General features: G+C 45.9%; 1 protein-coding gene across 2 annotated transcripts in view; it reads left to right on the forward strand.

Moving 5' to 3' along the window:
• RNF13 (ring finger protein 13) overlaps positions 1–18,952 on the forward strand; it is a 105,252-nt gene that overhangs the window by 24,191 nt on the left and 62,109 nt on the right. For both annotated transcript variants that reach the window (XM_006115934.4, XM_025181159.2), the window contains 2 exons: positions 860–940; positions 14,609–14,734. In XM_006115934.4, coding sequence (XP_006115996.1) covers positions 860–940; positions 14,609–14,734 — 207 coding nt within the window. The remainder of the gene's footprint in view (positions 1–859; positions 941–14,608; positions 14,735–18,952) is intronic.

The following is an 18,952-nucleotide window of genomic DNA, read 5'->3' on the forward strand; positions in this document are numbered from 1 at the left end:
GACGCCTGGGACAGAGCAGCTGGGGTGCTGCTGGGTTGGTCCTCGCAGCGCCGAGGTGCGGCGCTGCGGGGACCTACCCAGCAGCGCCCCAGCTGCTCTGTTCCAGGCGTCCAGATTCAGCCGCTGTTGAAACCGATCAGCGGCTGATTCCAGGAAGCCCGGGGCAGAGCAACTCTGCCTCCGGCTTCCTGTAGTCAGCCGCTGGTCAGTTTCAGCAGCGGCTGAATCTGGATGCCAGTTCCAACTTACGTACAAATTCAACTTAAGAACAAACCTACAGTCCCTATCTTGTATGTAACCCGGGGACTGCCTGTATTCATTTATTATTTTTATAATTTTATTGTTTTTATTAATGCATTAAAATATTGTAGCAACCCAACGGAAACAAGTGGAGACAAGACTAGATCCACAAAAAGACTCATGTGCCACAGTCAACATTTAATGTTTAATTTATGCTAATATTACTCATCATGTCAATTATCAATAATTTTAAGTTGTATATTTTCCAGTCATGCAAATGGGCATTCTACAGCACTTTGTTGACCACTTATTCTGAATTTTGATGTAGTTTGGCTTTTTGGTCTGAAAATGTTGCCGAACCCTGGTTTAAATCCATTCTCACCCACCATCAGACATATTGAACTCTTTGGTAAAGCAATTTAAGATCTACTGATAAAGAGTGCTGTATAAGAACTAGTAATGATTAAAGACTGCAAAAGGGGAGCACCACTTTGATGAGCCATAAAAGATCCTTGCGAGTAAACTTGCACAGTTCTGCTCTAAAGAATGTGAGGTTGTTTCTTTGTTTTCAATTTTATACATGTTACAGATCTGATTTTTCTTTTATATTTATGTTTAGTATAATTTTGAAAATGGAACTCAGACATTTGATGATCTACCAGCAAGGTTTGGCTACAGATTGCCAACTGAAGGCTTGAAGGTAAGAAGTAGCATCTCTGAATAGTATAAGCTAAAACAAAATTGTTAGAGTGCATTTTGTGTGCTATGTAAATATATTGGAAATAACTTTGTGAATGCTAGCTTAGAGACAGATTTATAATTTTCACATATACCTTTAATAATGGACTAAAAGAGAAGTATGACAGGGTACCATCCTCAATACACCTTTTTGTGTCCATGCTTGATCAGGGCCTTCAGTTCCTCTCAGTGCTTGCAATCATTTATCCACAGGGTGGGGAACCTAAAGCCCGGGGGCCGGATGTGGTTACCAGTTTGCCTGAATGCAGCCCCTGAGGTTCAGAACGCTCCCCAGCATAGGGGATCCCATGCTGGTGCCCTCTCCGCCATTCCCCGCGGAGCACACAATCTAGTAGGCTGAGCTCTCTCCCCCTCCTCTCCCCCCTCCCCCGAGGTTCTGGTGTGTGAGGGGAATGTGAGGAGTGTCTTTTTCCTTCTCTGTCAGGGGCCAGGTCAGTTTTTTTTCTTTTATAGGAAAAAAAATTGGTGGTCACCTGTGCTATAGTTCATATTATAAGAAAACAGAACAAAACAAAAAACCCACAACAACATATGGGCCCCATCTTGCAAGGTATTGTGCCTAAAGCCAATTAGATGCTGAGCTGGCCTTTAGACAATGAGGTTGTCAGAAAGACAGGGCTGGCCTTACCATGAGGTAAACTGACTGTGTGTGTGGGGGGGAGGGGAACCACTAGGCCCAGAATGTAAAAAATGGTATCTGCTGCTGGTGCATATGTATTCTCTCTGCTCTAGATGCACAGAGATGGTGAAGTGCTGTGCTGTAGGAAGGAGGGCACAAGAGACATAACAGGCAGGCAGGAGAAAAGGTGGCATTGGGGCGTCATTTGAGCTCCCCTCCTCAGGTGCCAAAATGTTGTGGGCTGGCCCTGCAGAAAGAACCATCCTGAATAGCTACATTGTACTAAGCAACATTGTTTTTTTGTGAAAAAGTCCTTGATACTTTTAAGTGAAAAGTTTCTTGTATTTAACATTTATTACACTGGTCCCTATCTGAAGTACATATTAAAGGTTGTCTGCAACAGATATGGACTGATTAAAGTGGACATTTAAACAGATCCTGGAGCTATGCAGACAAGAATCTCGCATCTTTGTATTTCTATACTACACTATACTGTTGCTAAATGTTTATTATAACTGAATTTAGCCAGGCAGGGAAAAGGTTATTACTACATTGCTCTTCATTAAGTTATTTTTATAGGTTATGGAGGCTGAAATTATGGAGCTGAGCTCACAGACTCTTGACAGTCCACTTCCATAAAGAGACAAAGTATCTGCCAAAAACAGTTCTTTCTAGATGAGTTCAGGCAGGCTTTTCTAAACCTTGATAATGAATTTAGCAGGTGAGTTATTGTAGGAATGTACCTGCAAACTAGAATTGAAGAAAAATACTTTTGACAAGACACCTTACTGTGTACAAAAAGGTAATCCAGAAGCAGCCACACCCAATGATGGAAGATTTAGTACAGATTTAGGGGGACTGGCCATAAAATTCTGAATTAGCATGTCTTCAGAGTGCATGCATTCCATAATCTGAATATAAGCAGAGCATATTACTAAATACACACAAGCTCCAGGAAGAGTCTTTTTAGTGTCTTCACTTCCAACTGGTGTATCCTGACCCAGGAGAAAGGGGATCTCACTTGAACAGTTTCAAGTGTGGTTCTTCTGAATGAAGTCACTCAGGCTATGTCTACACTGAAGGCTTCTTGCACAGTGTAGAAGAGATCTTCTGCAAAAACATCTTGCACAAGAGTGCATCCACACTGCAAAAGCACATTGCTTTTTTGATGCGCTTTTGCAGAAGAGAGCGTCTAGACTGCATGGACGCTCTCTCGAAAAACCCCTCTGTTCTTTCATTTTACTTGCACAAAAAACACACTTGAGGTGTGGATGCTCCATGAGTTTTTGCACAATAACAACTGTGTTTGTGCAAAACCTCTGTAGTGTAGATCTAGCCTCAGTGTTACAGATTGTAGGGCAGAGTGCACTGGGTTCCTAGGCAAATGTGCAACCAGAGTGGAGCCAAGAGGACAAATGAAGAAGAGAGGAGAGGAGAAGAGGGTGAAGGGAACCTCAGCATAGTATCTGGATACAGTGAAAGTCTTTATGCTCAGAACTAGGGATATAAAATCCTGTGTAATTAGTTAACCAGCTAAATGGGTGGGGGGCTGCTCCAGCCTGGCCCTGTCCACAGTTGCTCTTAACCTGCATTCTCCAGAGTTCCTGGAAGCATTGTGCCAGTATGATGGCCGCTACTTTGGCTGACTCCAGGCATTGAACTAGGGCTCTCTAGAGCCAAAACCATGAGCTGAGCAGCTGGCTTGGCATACTAGTAGTTTTAACAGATTTGCCTCCTCTATAGATTGAATACAGAAGGAAATACTGACACCAGCTCAAGACAGAGCATGTTTTGATGTGCCTTCTGAGTAAATTTAGCATTCCATTGACTCCCCCAACACAAAGCTGCACCTTTAAAGGCACAATTGAAACCTGAGATACTGATAAAAATGGGGATCAAATCACCTATCATATAGGATCAAATCATTTGTATTAAGTAATCTTTATTGCTATTTTATGGGGCTTTTATATGGTGGCGTTTACTTTTGATGATTCATCCCAGAATGTATAGTTTTTAGGCCACACCAGTATAGATAATGGATACAGTAAATACAAACGTTTTCATCTTTTGGCTTTAACCTACAATAACTTAAATTGGTGTGGAGTAAATCTGGGGTAACTATCAAAGCTCCACAGCAAAATCCAAAATAGTAGAGATATAAATACAAATATAAACAAACATCTCAGGTGAAACTCCAAAGACTTTCGTGTATTTGCCCCTTTAAGAACAAGAACCCCTATCTGAGAAAAAGCTACATCAACAGCCCCTATATTACTGTAATTTAGCTGTCCAAAAGCCATCCTAAAGTCACAGCTTTTTACCTGTACCTGAGGCCATGCTAAGCTAAGCTGTACTTGCTGCTTTTTCTGTGTGCTAGTCACAGCTTGTATGGCTCAGAATAAATACTACCAGAACAGAAGAGAGGCTTAATGGGAAGTCACAATCATTGCACTGTAAATTTTGGTGTCTTTTTTGCAGAAGAATTCTTTGTGAGCTGCAATCATGAAATGTGACTGATCTTTAAAATTTCCTGAAATTCCTATATTTTGGGGTCTGTGCATTGCAACAGTCTTCCTGTTAACTTTTTCCATTTATTTTTTAAATAAATTAGCATTAATGAAAGAAACATCCATATAACTCATAACTGTTTCTTCAACAAGGTATGTTAGGGCTGTACATATATTATCTTTTTAACGTAAAAGGGCTCTAACATTTCTTTGTGGTAAGTTTCATTATGATGATGATAGAAAGGATTTGTTTTTGCCACAGTCTGTAACAGAATAGAATGCAATGAAGATTTAGAGAAATTGTGCTGAGTAAAATCTTGCATTTCTGTGTGAATAACCTAACAATCAAGTACAATATGCAGACTGTGCTTGGATATATAGCAGCTGATGTATTGCTAGTTTCTTCAAGTAGTGTCCCCGTGGGTGCTCCACTACAAGTGTCTGGCTCGTCCCGGCACCACAATCTGGAGAGTTTTAGCCAGCAGTAGCTCCTGGTGGACTGTGCATGCGCAGAAGCCGTCTCTCGGCATTCGTGCTCTTTCTGCGCATTGCAGTCTAATGCCAGTTCCTCCTAACCGTCCACGGCTGCAGACGGAATTGGAATGCGCTCCTCATCAACCTGAGGAGAATTTAGATCAAAGTTACTTGTTCCTTCCCAGTTAGCCCCCCACCCCTTATAGTATAGTTAGTTATCACAGTACTTTAGTTAGTTCACACACACACAAAAAAGTTATTCTTGTTCGATCCCTCCGGCCCTTTGTTCGGCATGCTGGGATCTTTTCCCCCCATCTCCTGCTAAGGCACTTACTCCAACATGCCTGCGGGGTTTAAAAGAGGTGCCTCCTGTGGCGGCGCGATGCCAGTTTCGGACGGACACTCCTGCTGCATTCGCTGCTTTGGAGAGGGGCATATCCCACAGAAATGCAGTCATTGCTCTAAATTGACCCCCAGGGCCAGACGCAACAGGGAGATGCATCTGAAGATGCTCCTTTTTAACACAGCACTTCAGCCTGCGGCCCAGTGTCCAGAGGCTCCACAGTCGCGGAAGGCCCGCGAAGGCAGAACCTCCGCTCCGTCTAGGAGTGCGAGTGCCGGGGAGCAGCGACCACAGAGGCATGTTGAAAATGAAGATTTGCCTCCAGCAAATGAAGATTTGCCTCCAGCCTAGGAAAATGAAGCGGCGATTTAAATAAATCGCCGCTTCATTTAAATTTAAATGGCTGCTGCTTTGAGCCGATTAGCTGTTTGTCAGCTCAGCGCAGTAGTCTGGACGCTCCATGGTCGACAAAGGCATTTGTCGACTTCCCAGGAGGTCGACAAATGCCTTTGATGTTGACTGCGGAGCCTCCAGACTACTGCACTGAGCCAACAAACAGCTGATTGGCTCAGCGCGGCGTACCCTCAGAGGAGTCTAAGGAACACTCATGAATGATGCTAAGAACCTGTAAAAATATAATCTGACCATTGTAGCTTCAGTTTTCTGACCCACAACTGCCCGCACATGAGAAGAGTAAATTTTTTTATTCTTTTCCTGTTTCTCCCCTTCCCACGCTCTTAGACTTTTGTTTACACAAGAAGATTATACTGTCTTAAACTTAAATTAATTTTCAAACTGACTTAATTAAACCAGTGTTAACCTCACTGCATATATTCTTATTTCATAGTGACTTGCATTACACTAATGCCAGGAGGCCTCTATGGCATTGTGAGCCCACTGTTTTGGATGTTGTACAAACACAAAATCAGTGAGTCTCTGTCCTGAAGAGATGGCAGCCTTAAAGACAAAAATGTAACAAGCTGGTGTAAACAAACACATGGAGAGACTGAGGTGCTGTATACCTTATTACTTACCATCCCTAGGAAAGAATATTGTTTCTTTCAGGGCCTAACTTAAGCATATGTACTAGGGGGCTGTACCCCCTGCTCGCTACGCTCACCAACCCCCTTTTCTGGGGGTAGGCAGCTCCGGCATCCCACTGGCTACCAGGGAGGGCCACGGTGAAGCATAGTACTCCTGGCCTGCCCGGGCTGTCTCTTCCCCGGCTGCCGGGGAGTTGGGTTGGCCTGACGCTCTCCCTTCCCACATACTGTGGCCAGGGAGGAGAGATTGCCTGAGCTCTTCTCCACCCCCACCTCTTTTCCCCCAAGGCTGCTCCTGTTCTTGTTCCCTGCAACTCCTGCCCTCCCCCTCCCCCCAGCAGTGGCTCCTTCCCCCTCCTGGCTGCCAGGGAGAGGGGCCTGGAGCAGATTGTACCTGGTTCTTACTCCTGGCCGGGGGGGAGGGAAGGGACAACCACTTCTGGGCCTTACAGGCCCTGCAGTCTTCCACATGTCCGCCAGGGAAGAGGGAGGCTGTTGTGTGGCAGCAGAAAACTAGAGAAAGGGGAGGTGGGCAGCACAGCTTCACAAGTGATTAATCAGCCCCGCCCAGTCAGCTCTGTGCATTGAGCCCTGAGCCTCTGACTGGTTGGGGCTGGTTAATCACATGTGAAGCTTAGAGGGACCACTGGAGGGGGGAGAAAGGAGACAAGGTATAAAAAACTAACTTGTGAAGAAAGGTTAGAAAACTTATCTGACTAGAGGGTTTGAACAACTATTATTCTGAAAGGAACTGGTAGGAGTAGACAGGTATTCACATGGGTAAACTTCTAAAAAAATAGGAGTACATAGGGAATTTAATCAGACTTAACTGATGCAAAAAATATAGGGGCTGAATCCTAGACCTTCTTTACACCCTTGTTAGGAGTATTCATTTCCTGGGTTCTAGCATATAGTAAGCATATAGGGCTAACTGATCCTGAGAACCTGGTGATACTTCAGAGATCCTGCAGGTTAACTCCTCACCTCTTTGGGGAGCACCATGAAAGTCCTGGCCTGATTGCCAAGTGTGAGAGAAAGAGAATCATTTTGGGGCAAAAATCTTTCCCAAGCTGACAGTGCCAAAACTGTTACCTTCACACTGTTAGTATCCTTTCACCTTTCCCCTTGAAAATGAATTGTGCAGTATAGTATAATTTCAGGTATGGTACTCCATACTTTTGTAAGCACCTGGGTTGTTCTTTCTGCTCTAATATAGACATGAGCTATTTTCCATGGGGGCATGAACAGAATTAATCCCTGGAAGTAAATAAATACAGTAAATACAAGGCATGTGAAATGAAAATCTCCTTTGCTCTGTTATATTCCAACACTTGTCGAGGTTTTAGATTTCCTAAGCCCTTAAAATCCATTTTTGACCCTCTTCTTGGAGTAGAGCCCTCAAGGCATCCACAGCCCAATAACAGCTATGTAAATTGTACAGTGTTGTTGAGCCCAGGACTAGGGTGCTGGTGAATGACTTCATGAGAGATTCTCCATGCACTGAAGGAGTAGCATCTCCCTGGTTGAATGACAACATAAGGTCCCAGTGATTTAGACACAAAATTGACCAAGAGCTCCAAAAGGTTGGGGAGGATGGGTGTCTGTCCTTTCCCCATAAAGGAGTAATAGAGAATAGCCCAATGGGACTTTCCCAATTGACTCCATCCACAAAAGATAAAATTATTTCCCATCCTTGGTCTCCTCTCTTCTACGTGAAGCAGCTCTTCTGGGGATGCTGCAGCATCAAGGAGATGGAGTAGGATCTTCAGAGAACCAGATGGGGCCTTTCATATCTCTCCAGGTACTATCTGTGTTCCATTCTATAGCCCCTTCTTATTGGCTTGACTATCATCAGGGAAGGTCAATCCAGTGCAAAGTAACCTGCATATTCTCCTCCATGAGAGAGAAAGTGGGGTTTTGTCCCTATGAAAGCGAGAACTGAAATGCCATGATCTATCTTCACTAAACTTCCAAGACAAAAATAAATTACACGTATGTGTTAGCTCATAATTGATAGGTGAAATGCAGCATATTGTTTTTGCTTGTTTTTTAGTTTTCACTGTGTCCAGTAAAGATTGTTAGGGTTTTGTTTTGGGTTTGTCCTTACAGTGCAATATAAAGCACTCAAAGTCCACCAGAGGGCACAAAAAGAACTTGTATATAACAACATCGATGTTTGTATAACCAAATTTTTGAATGAAACAGTTGGGTTGTGTAGAGTGTATGTAACAGTGTAAACAGCAAATAACTTTTTCTAATAAGGCTTAAATACCACAAATTCCAAGCACAGCAAAGTAATTGGTATAGGCTTTAGTTTTCATTAGAAACTAGGATTAGAGAATCAAAAGCTACAGTTTACAGGCTATGTATTTTACAAGTTTAAATCTGAAACAAAGGTCAAAGATGAGTTGTAGAAATGCAGTGGCTGAAAGATTCTCTCTCCTGGTGATGCTTCAAACCTAATTTAGAGGTATCATGCAAGGTGATGCAAGTTCAAGTCAGATTTATTATTCTCACTTAGGGTATGTCTACACAGCAACGTTATTTCAAAATAACTAGTGTTATTTCAAAATAACTTAATCCGTGTCTACATAGCAGGCAGTTATTTCAAAATAATGTCAAAATACTATCAAGCTGGAGGACTTTTTACTCTGACTGCTGTAACCCTTATTGTATGAGGAGTAAGGGAAATCTGAAGAAGAATGCTCTATTTCAAAATGTGCTGTATAGACGCTTCCAATTTCGAAATAAGCTATGCAATTGACGTAACTCAATTTGCATCACTTATCTCGAGTTAAGCTCTGCTGTGTAGACACACCCCTACTGACGTGCAGAGGAGATTAACTGACCTCCCTGCATGTGGAGGACCTGTAAGATATTAAAACAGAGGGTGTCCTACTTCAATTTGCACTTTCCAATCTCCTGTTATTTTCCTTTGTTACATTCCTTTTTTCTACTACATTTACATGGTACTTACAACAACTAAGGGTTTTTTTACATTAATCATTGTAATTGCAACTCATGTACGCATACCCATCTAGTCTAGATAGCATGGCTAAAAAATATCAAAGAAGACACAGCAGCATGGACTCCAATATGGGCTAGGTGCACAAATACATGCTCAGGATATTGGGCAGGGATTGAGCAATAATTTTTGGTGGGGGAGGGAGGGGCTGCTCCAAGATTTTGGTACATGCTCAAGGGCTGCACTTTTCTGTCGAGAGCATGTGGAGTCTAAGATGGAGGCAGGGTACAGAATGGCACAGGGGGTAAGGGACTGGGGTGCAGGAGAGGGTGTGGGGTCTGAGAGGGTATTAGGGGGAAGGAAGGGTTATGACCTGGGGCAGGGGAATGGGGTGTAGGGTTTGGGAGGGTGCTTGGGTGCAGGAGAGGATTCTGGCCTGGGGGAGGGCTATAGGATTGGGTACAGAGTCTGGGAGGGAGTTGTGACCTGGGGGAAGGGGGTGCAGAGGGTTTGGATGGTGACCTGGGGGAGGGAGTTGGGGTGTGGGAGGGACAGTGGTGCCAGAGGCAGGCTCTGGCTGGAAGGCACTTACCTAAGCATCTCTTGGCCTGCAACACCCCCAAGGCAAGCTGAGCTCCCTGCCTGCTGCAGCCCCAGATCCCTTGAAAATACAGGCTGTTTCTTCCACATGGCTCTCAACTCAGGGTGAAGGAAGAGGCTTGTGCTGACCCCGGCTTCCAGGCCAATCTCTCTGGTCTGATTGACTGGCTGTTTCCAGCCAATAGGAGCTAAGAGATTGTCTGAGGTCAATTTTTATTGGCCGGTTGTTTCTGGCCAAAAGGAGCTGAGGATAGGGCTGGGGGCAGGGATATCATATGAAGTTTCCCCCCTTTCCTGCAAAGCAGAGAAACATAGGGACTGCACTTTAAACTGTGCAGCTGTGTGCCTGAGGATCCTGGCAGGGTGATCCGTGGGCTGGATCTGGTGGCTTGGCGGGCCAGATCTGGCCACTAGGCCATATTTTGCCCAGCTCTAGTATTGAGTGTTCTTGTACAGACCACGCTGAAATCCAATACAGCAGCATCTTTGTTGCTATTCTTTGCAGCGCTGTCTAGATTAAAGCTAGTGTGGGTATGCCTATGTGACTTAGTCTGACCCTATGATAATAGTGTAGTCCTAGCCACACACTCTTCAGTAAGTAATAGAGATGTAGCCGTGTTAGTCTGGTCTTGCTGAAACAAAAGCCAGGACTGCTGCATAGTCCATAAAGAAAATTAAATTAAGATACAGTTCCAGACATAAAGATGATGTCAGCGTCACTGACTTTGATCACTGCCATTTAAAAAGCCAGAAATATTGAGGCATGTCTAAATATTGTATATTGAAAAATATCTGTTAGGGCCCAGGTATCTTCTCTCCTTGATAAATTCAGAGGGTCAAAAGTGAATGAAAATGGTGTATGTGTCACACAAATGAGGAGCAGTAGCTCTAAGGTATATTGCCACTTTCACTGGTTCTCAGGAAGACCATCTTCAGAGACTTCATGGGGGTCAAATCTCCATGTTAAAAGTAAAATGTAAGAGATAGGGTTGAGGTTGCTTTGTGTCGGGGGCTCACCCCTGTCTTGGGGTTGCCACCCCCATCCGGGGCCTAGTTCAGCCCGTCTGGGCCTAGCCCTCAAAGTACAATGCCCCCCTCTTAGGGGAAATACGGCCTCCCGGCCTAGTCCACGGTTTGCGGGCCCAGAGGCCTAGTCCACAGTTCAGTGTCTGTTACTCCGGTCCCCACTTGCCAGGGTCTCGGGCAGCAGGAGTAGGGGGGCCCGGGCCCTCCCTCTCCACCGGGCCCCGACCCAGGGCCCTAGTAGTGGCGGGCGGTTCCCACCACCGGCTCAGCAGGGGCTCCTCCCCGCAACGCCCCGAGCCCTCGGGCTTCTACAGCTCCCTGCCCTGGGTCGCTTCCTACCCCCTGCTCGCAGCCTGCCGCAGTCCCACCTGTTGACGTCGGTCGACTGGCTGTAGTGGTCCTCCCCCTGGCAGCCGCAGAGTTGGCGGAGTCCGGTCCGGGGCTCGGGTCACGGGGGGGTCGGTCGGCGGCTCCAGCGTTGGGGCCGAGCCTGGCGGAGGCCCGGCAGCAGCACCCTCAGCTCCCTTGGCGACTCCCTCTCTGGCCAGGGGTTGCTAGCTCCAGCTCGGGTCACAGTCTGCCCCTTCTGAGCAGGCCAGCAGCCTTTTGTACCTTGGCTCCCTTTGGAGCATGCCCGGTAGGGCTGCGTGGGTGGGGCCTTCTCCGCCCCCGGCCCCAGGTGGTTTCTCTGGGCTTGAGTGCGGGGCGGGGCCGCCCCGTCACACTTTCCAAAACATCTTCCACCTTAAAGCTTTGACTGATTTACAGTGTGAGGTAAGGGTACATCTACACAACAGTGCAATTTCGGGATACCAGAGGAATCCGAAATAGCTACCCCAGGTCTTTTGAACTCATCCACTATTGCGAAATATAGCAGACATGCTATTTTGGCATCCCTCTAAACCTTATTACACGAGGGATAAGGGATGTTTCAAAATAGTATTTTATTTTGAAATTGGCGCTGTGTAGGTGCACCAAATTTTGAAATAGCCTATTTCGAAAAAGAATTGAAATAAGATTCGCAATTTGCCTAGTACAATTTGCGTATCTTACTTTGAGCTAAGAGTGCAGTGTAGACACACCCATAATGAGTGATCTGTTTCTATTTTCAGTTCCATGCTACTTGCATAGCATATCTTTCAGAATTCTTATATTGCTTCCCTATCTGTGTTGTGTAATCTTCTCATGAATTATGGTGTCTGGGATAGCAGCCAACCTGAAACCATGGCAGGGCAAAAAGGGATTTGGGTATGTCTACACAGTAGGACTAAAGTCAAATTATGACATGCAACTTCAGCTATGTCAATTGTGTAGCTTAAGTTGAAATAGCTTAACTCGGCTTTTAACGCTGTCTACACAGCAGGAAGTCAAAGCAAGAACACTCTTTCTCAGACTTCCCTTACTCTTCATGAAATGAGGGTTACCATGAGTCGGAGTAAGAAGTCCTTCAGCTCGACATTATTTTGAAATAAAGGCTTGTATTGTAGATGCACACTGTTATTTTGGAATAATGTCAGTTATTCCGATATAACACTGTTATGTCAATGTACCCTTAGAGCAGACCTGGGCAAAATATGACCCGCGGGCTGCATCTGGCCCACCAAGTAACCAGATCCAGCCCACACAGGCAGCAGGGTGCCCCAGGCTTGCCACACAGCTCCGTGCACTGTGCAGAAATGCAGCTGGCAGCACTCTGTTTCTGTTTTAAAAATGGTACTAAGGGGGGAAGTTTTAGGAGCTGCCTCCAGCACTTTCCCATTGGCCAGTTTCTGGCCAATGGGAGCTGCTTGTTGGAATAACAGGCAGCTAAGAAGAATCACACCCCCTCTCCTGGGCTCAGTTATTCATGATGCACATTGCCCAGCATGCAGGCAGGCTGGGAAACATTTTAAGCTCTGCAGGCAGGTAAGCAGGCTATTTTGGCAGCTGGCAAGTAAGTCTCTTGGCCACAGCCTGCTTCTGGCACCCCAACCCTTTCCTGCCCCAACTCTCTGCCCCCCCTCAACATACCCAAACCCTCTGTCCCCCTCTTACACCCATACCCCCTCCCACATCTGGCACCCCAATCTCCTGCCCCAGATCACAATCCGCTCCTATCCTAGGTCACATCCCAAACGCCTGCACTCCAGTCCAGCAGCAGATATAGGGCAGGGCAAGCGGGACAGCTGCCCCGGCCCCCGCGCCCTGGGCCCCACAAAACTCTCATCCACCCCTGCTCCAGTCACAAGTGCCTGCTTCATCCCAACTCCCTCCCAGACTCCAGTCTCCCTGCTGCACCCCAGTCCCTTACCCCAAGCTCCCTTCTGCACCCAATCTCCATCCCAGACCCTGCATCGCCATTAATATCATGGAAGAGTGTGGCCCTCAACCACTTTCCAAAATCTTGGCATGGCTCCCTCCAAAAATTATTTCTCACTCATGCCTTAGAGAGTAGTGCAGAGGCATTCAGCCACTATAAACACATCTGTGCCCTTAAAGATGCAAGATTTTTCAGTGGATTTTAGAGCACCTGCAGATTAAGAAGGTTATACCTAATCCTTGTCCTCAGGTGTGTGCAAACCCAGCCTCATGGTGGGACAGTCCAAAGAACTCCCTAAGAGTCAACATTCCTGAAGTTTCCTGGTTCTTCACTTCTGATAGGTGTGCATAAATCTCTGCAAACCTTGTAAAATCAGCTATTACACATTTAAATGCAAATCCTGTAAGTGCTTTCATAGATTGAGATTTTCTTTGACTTCCCCTTTGGTAATGCTTGTTGGCTTAGTGTGCCTGTGGTTTTGTTAATCACAGTGAACAGGCCTTAAAAATATTCACTTTGATAAAGTTACTGCGCTATGTGCACTGTTTCCTATACCAATCTCTCTCTTTCTCCGCGCGTGTGTGTGTACACACATACACACTGCAAATTCTTGAAGTGACATTAGTAACTAGTTACAAGCCAATAGGAAGATTAAGGGCAACTCATATATATATATTCAGTTTGACATTGTGTTTTCTCTAAGATCCTAAGCAGCACTTTGGTATTAGAGATCCTGTTTAAATGAGTAAAATATAATACAGGCTGTACCTCCCGAAACCTGGACCATAGATGTTGCTTGACCAACTAGAGACCCTGGGGCTAGGAGCTCAGTGGCAAGCTTAGTTAGGGCTGGGAACCTGCAGCACCCCGGCCGGTGGTTAGCAGCCTGTGGCAGCCGCAGTCGACATCCAGCAACCCCAGCCACGGCTGGCAGCCCACAAGCCCATTGTCCAGTAGCGTGTAGGGTTGCCGGGTGTCTGGTTTTCACCCGGACAGTTCAGTATTTTGGTCTTCCATCCGGTAAAAAAAACCCAGAGAATACTGGACATGTAAAATATCCAGTATTTTCTGTTTTTCTCAGACAGCTAGACAGCAGCATCTGCGAGGGTTGAGGGAGCAAGGAGCACGGTAATTAAAAGGCACAATAGCCTTTTTTCTCAAAATGATAGCCTGCAGCATCTGTGATGGTGGAGGGACCAAGGAGCGTGGTAATTTAAGGTGCAGCGACTTCTTTTTTTTTTTTCTTTTTTTTTTTGGGGGGCTCAACCAATTTTTCCCTGCCTGTTCAGGATTTTTTGTGAAGGTATCTGGCAACCCTAGCAGTGTGCAGAGCCGGGAACTCATGGCAGCCTACAGGGCTGCCACCTGGGAACCTGCAGCAGTCTCAGCCAAGACTGGCAGTAGGGGGGTCAGGGCCTGGCCGGGACCAGCCACCCTGATGGAACAAAGTCACAGGGGCTGGCAGGGCTGGAAATGGAGCTGCTGGTGGGGAGGGTTGGCAGGCTGGGGGTCAGTGGCAGGGGACCTCCTCTGGGACAGCAGATTCCCTCATTTGGTATCCGTCAGGCCCTGAGAGTGCCAGACCAGGGAGGTCCAACTTATACAATGTAAAATTCACAGTGATACAAGATTGAACTCTAGGAATTTGCTTCGTTTTCTTTCTAGAATATGACTTTTCCCCCCAGGACTTGTGTTGTCAGAGAGCTTCAACTGATGCTGTGATTTTGTTTCAGGGCTTCCTAATAAATTCAAAACCAGAGAATGCATGTGAGCCCATAGCACCTCCACCACTGAAAGACAACGTCTCCAATGCTTTCATTGTGTTAATCAGAAGACTTGACTGCAACTTTGATGTTAAGGTAAGCCTCTTTCATTGTACAGGTTTGTAAATGTAAAGCTGCTGTTATTTCTGAATTATGGCTATGGTTAATGTCAAAAAGGACTCCGACACATGAAATGAGAGTCATGTAACCTAGAGCAGGGGTGGGCAATAATTTTAGACGGGGGGGCACTTCACTAATTTTTGAAGTGGCCCCAGGCTGCCCCAGAAGGGGGGCGCCTTGGGCGGAAGGGGCAGAAACAGGACACGTCTGTGCTTTCACTGTAAGCACCGCATGCCCCTTGCAGAGCAGGAGGAGACTTCATGCACTCCCTCACTGACAGGCCAATCAGGCCTGGGGTCAGGAGGAGCATGTAAAGTCTCTCGCTCCCTGCCCCCGTCCTGATTGGCCTGAGGGCAGGGAAGTGGCAGGGCATCTGTGTGCAGGATCCCCCCACTCGCCCTGATCTAGAGGCAGCGACAGTAATCATAGATGTTGGAGACTAGTTTGTGGTTTTTCACTTTGTGCCATTTGTTCAGGAAATAATGTCTGTAGCTGGTAAGTATTGAGGAAACTAAAGTGAAAGGCTCTCCATATGAGAATGGAAAATTAGAGACTAGAGTAATTTGTTTTTGGGGAATATCTAGCTTTGATATTTATTACTTTGTAAGAGTGAAAATGGATCTGTTGTATGGGGGCAACAAGACCATGCTGGCCTGTTGGGACTTCTGTGCTCGATCAAAAATGGTTCCTGGTAATTTGCCACTGATTTTCATAGGATAAAACAGGGTTCGGGCATTTTTACCACCATGTCATTTGTTCAGAGCATGGTTATAGGATAGTGGTTAAAATTCCTGAACTCTGTCTGCATTGTAGCTTCCACTGTTGCTAATGCTGGCAGTGGAGATTGAGCCTATATGTACTAGTATAAAGGCAGGCTTTCTCCCCTGCTACCTACCACTGCTGCCCCTGCCTGTGAAAGCTCTGCAGGCTCTGCAGCCCTAGCAGCCCCGATATCTCTGGCAGCTCCTCCAGCTGTGAGCTCTGTAGCCCATCCCCCTTCCTGGCCCCACCGGCTGCAGGCTCAGCAGCAGCCCCTCCTGCCCTGTGGACTCTGGCAGCCTTGCCAGCTTCCCAACCCCACAAGCTGTGTGTTCTGCAGCACCTCGCACACATCTTTCCTGGCCCTGCTGGCTATGGGTTCGGCGGTGCCCCCTACTCCCACCCTGAGGACTCGGGCAGCCCTGCCACCTTCCCAGCCTGGCTGGCTGCAGGCTCTGCTGGCCCCATCAACCAGCTTTGCTCCCAGCTGCCAGCAGCCTCTCTGCTGGGGCACTCTAGACCAGCAACATTCATGGTCCTGCTGGACCACAGTTGTTGCCAGACCAGAGAGAGTCAACCTGTTCTAGCTGCTTGTGTGTTCTACTCCTTTTTAGAGAGCAGTAAGGACTTTCAGAACATATTTTCCCTCATGTCCACTTTGAGTGATACTGCCCTGAGCTGAAGAGAAGATTCTAGTGCTGAATGTATCACCTGTACCCACCATGCCATTTGCCATTGCACCACTCCTTGGAGTTATAGCACGATTTAGCCCTAAATACCGTCATTCTTACATATTGTAAGAATTGGTGAAAAATTAAGCAACTGGTTCAAGTTAAAGTTTGGTGTAAACAAAGTGGCATCATCATATTCTTAAACTGGACTTTAAGAATGGCAAATAAGTTGGAGAGTATGATGATAGATGATCTGGAGATAAGATCCTTAGCTTGAGCAGATAACAGTGTATAAATGGCAAACATGTTTGAAATTAACGATACTCTTTGCTACCACGGTATATTGGTGTAGTCAACTTGGACTTGAAATAAATGTCAAGAAAATGAAGTGATTTTGGGAAGAGACAATATATGAAATGCAGCAGTGAAGTGTCAGAACAAGTGAAATCTTATGTGCACTTAGAAGTTTGATTAGTGCCAATGGTTCCAGCGAGGATAAAGTTAAAAGGAGATGTGCTAATAAATGTAGTACTTTTAGTACCAAAGTAAAAAATGATCAAACAAGCATACTAACAGTGTTACTTTGTTGTCTGTTTCATTTAATGAAATTGCTTTCAGACATCAGAAGGCTACAGCCATTGCCTCCCAGGCAATGAAGTTAGACTTAAAAAAGAGTAAACCCCAGAACTACTAAGCAAAAAGAAAAACAATTGCCAAACTAACATGCTACCTGCTGAAATTCACTATTCAGTGATTTTTGGTTTATATTGCATCCCTTCTCCCATCTTTTATCTGTACATTGTAAATTTCTTGTGACAAGAATCTTGTTGACTTACTCATCTGCAAAGTACTTCGAACATTGTTGGTGCTAAATAGATACAATTTTATGATTGTCACTTACAATCTTTAATTTTAAGATTATCCAAATTCAGTTTAAACAATATATTCCAGTTTGTCAAAATTGGGATTTTTAAATGAGTTTTTTTAGGTGAATTTGGTCTAATCTACCTTTCATGTTTTGATAGGAGTCCTTGCTTTAAGTGGATTCATAATTCACATTCAGTGATAGCGACTGAAAAATGAAATATACCTTCAAAAAGTCTTTCAGTGGTAAATACAGGATTTTTCAGTTCCTGCATCATGTCTCACCTTAGAATTTCACAGTTGAGTGCAATATTGGACGACAGCTGCTATTATTTCATGTCTTGGGTGTGTCTACACAGCACCCTAAATTCGAAATAAGATACGCAATTTGCGCTACACAATCTTATGTCGAATCTATTTTGAAATAGCTTATTTTGAAATTTGGTGCATCTACGCAGTGCCAAATTTCAAAATAACGCACTATTTCAAGCTATCCCTTATCCCTCGTGCAACGAGGTTTAACAGGATGGTGACATAGAGTGCCCGTTATTTTGCAAAATATTTCGAAATAATGACCTGGGGTAATAGTCATGCAGTGTAGACATACCCTTAGTGTTTGTGTTGAAGAGGGAAGCAAGTTATAGCAACAGCACTGACAAGATATTTTTCTATATGGAATCTAAAATGATGGTGTCACATGGCTGGAGAGAAGACCCAGTTCAGGGCAGGATGAGGGTGTCAGTCTCACACCTGTCACTCTTGTATTCTCCATTTTTGTTCCCCAGTCCATGTCTTTAACTCCACCCACCAAAATCTGTATGCCCTCACCCCCTAGTCCCCAGGGCAGAGTGACCCAATTGTCAGAGCCTCTAACTTGCCCCTATTTTCAGGACAGCACAGTTCAATAGTCCAGACTCTTAACTTGCTCCTCCTTGTGGGGTAATGCAACCCAATCATCAGAGTCTCTCGAGGGACGATAGATAGGGGAAAGGTTTACATCCCCCAACAAGGGGGTCCAGGCCCTTGCATTCCACTGGACCCTAGCCCAGGGCCCTGTTAGTGGCTTTCTCTAACCACCGAATCAATGGGGAAAAGCTCCATCTGAAACACACTGACTCCCTAGCGTTGGCTAACTCACAGCCCTAGCTGTCCCTGGGCTGCTTCCTGCTTCAGTTGTCGCAGCTTCATCATGAATCTCCCTCTCCTCTGCTTTGTCAGGGTTCATGCGGCTCCTGCATGCCTCAGGAGCCTGTGAGGACTCTGGGAGTATCTGGCCTCCAGCCTGCATGGTAGCACCTTGGTGTTTGGGTAGTCGTTGTTTGCCTGGAGTTGGCAATATACATCCTCTCCCTCCAATCATCAGCCCCAACTGAGCAGAACTGCTCTCTTTTATAGCTGTGCAGCTCAAGCATGCCCAGTGGGTAAAGGGAGTGTGGCTTTCTCAGCCCTCAGGGCTGGGTTAACCCCCTCCTGTTCAGTGCAGGGAGAGTACGCCCCATCACACATTGTCTGTGAATCTCCCCTATGATTTCAGTGCCTATAGCAGCAAGAACTACAAAACTTCAATTGCTAGTTTCCTTTACAACAGGTGGGGAACCTTTTTTGGGTTGGGGGCTGCTGACCCATAAAAAAAAATAGTCAGGGGCTGCACACAAGTGAGAAGCAAAAAAACCAAACAAACCTTCACTGATGTGGCCCCTGACTGAGAAGGAGAAAGACACTCCCCTCACATACCACAGCCTAGGGGGTTCAGGCTAACGGTTTCTGAGTGCTCCAGCCCCACGGGGTGTGTTTGGGGCTGGTTCACCAGCACAGACTCTCCAATGCTGGGGGAGGGAGCCTGAGCCCCAGGGGATGCAAGCCAGGGGCCACATCCAGCCCCAGGCCTTAGGTTCCCCAC

Source organism: Pelodiscus sinensis, chromosome 10, assembly GCF_049634645.1.
Source record: "Pelodiscus sinensis isolate JC-2024 chromosome 10, ASM4963464v1, whole genome shotgun sequence".
Classification (NCBI taxonomy): Eukaryota; Metazoa; Chordata; order Testudines; family Trionychidae; genus Pelodiscus; species Pelodiscus sinensis.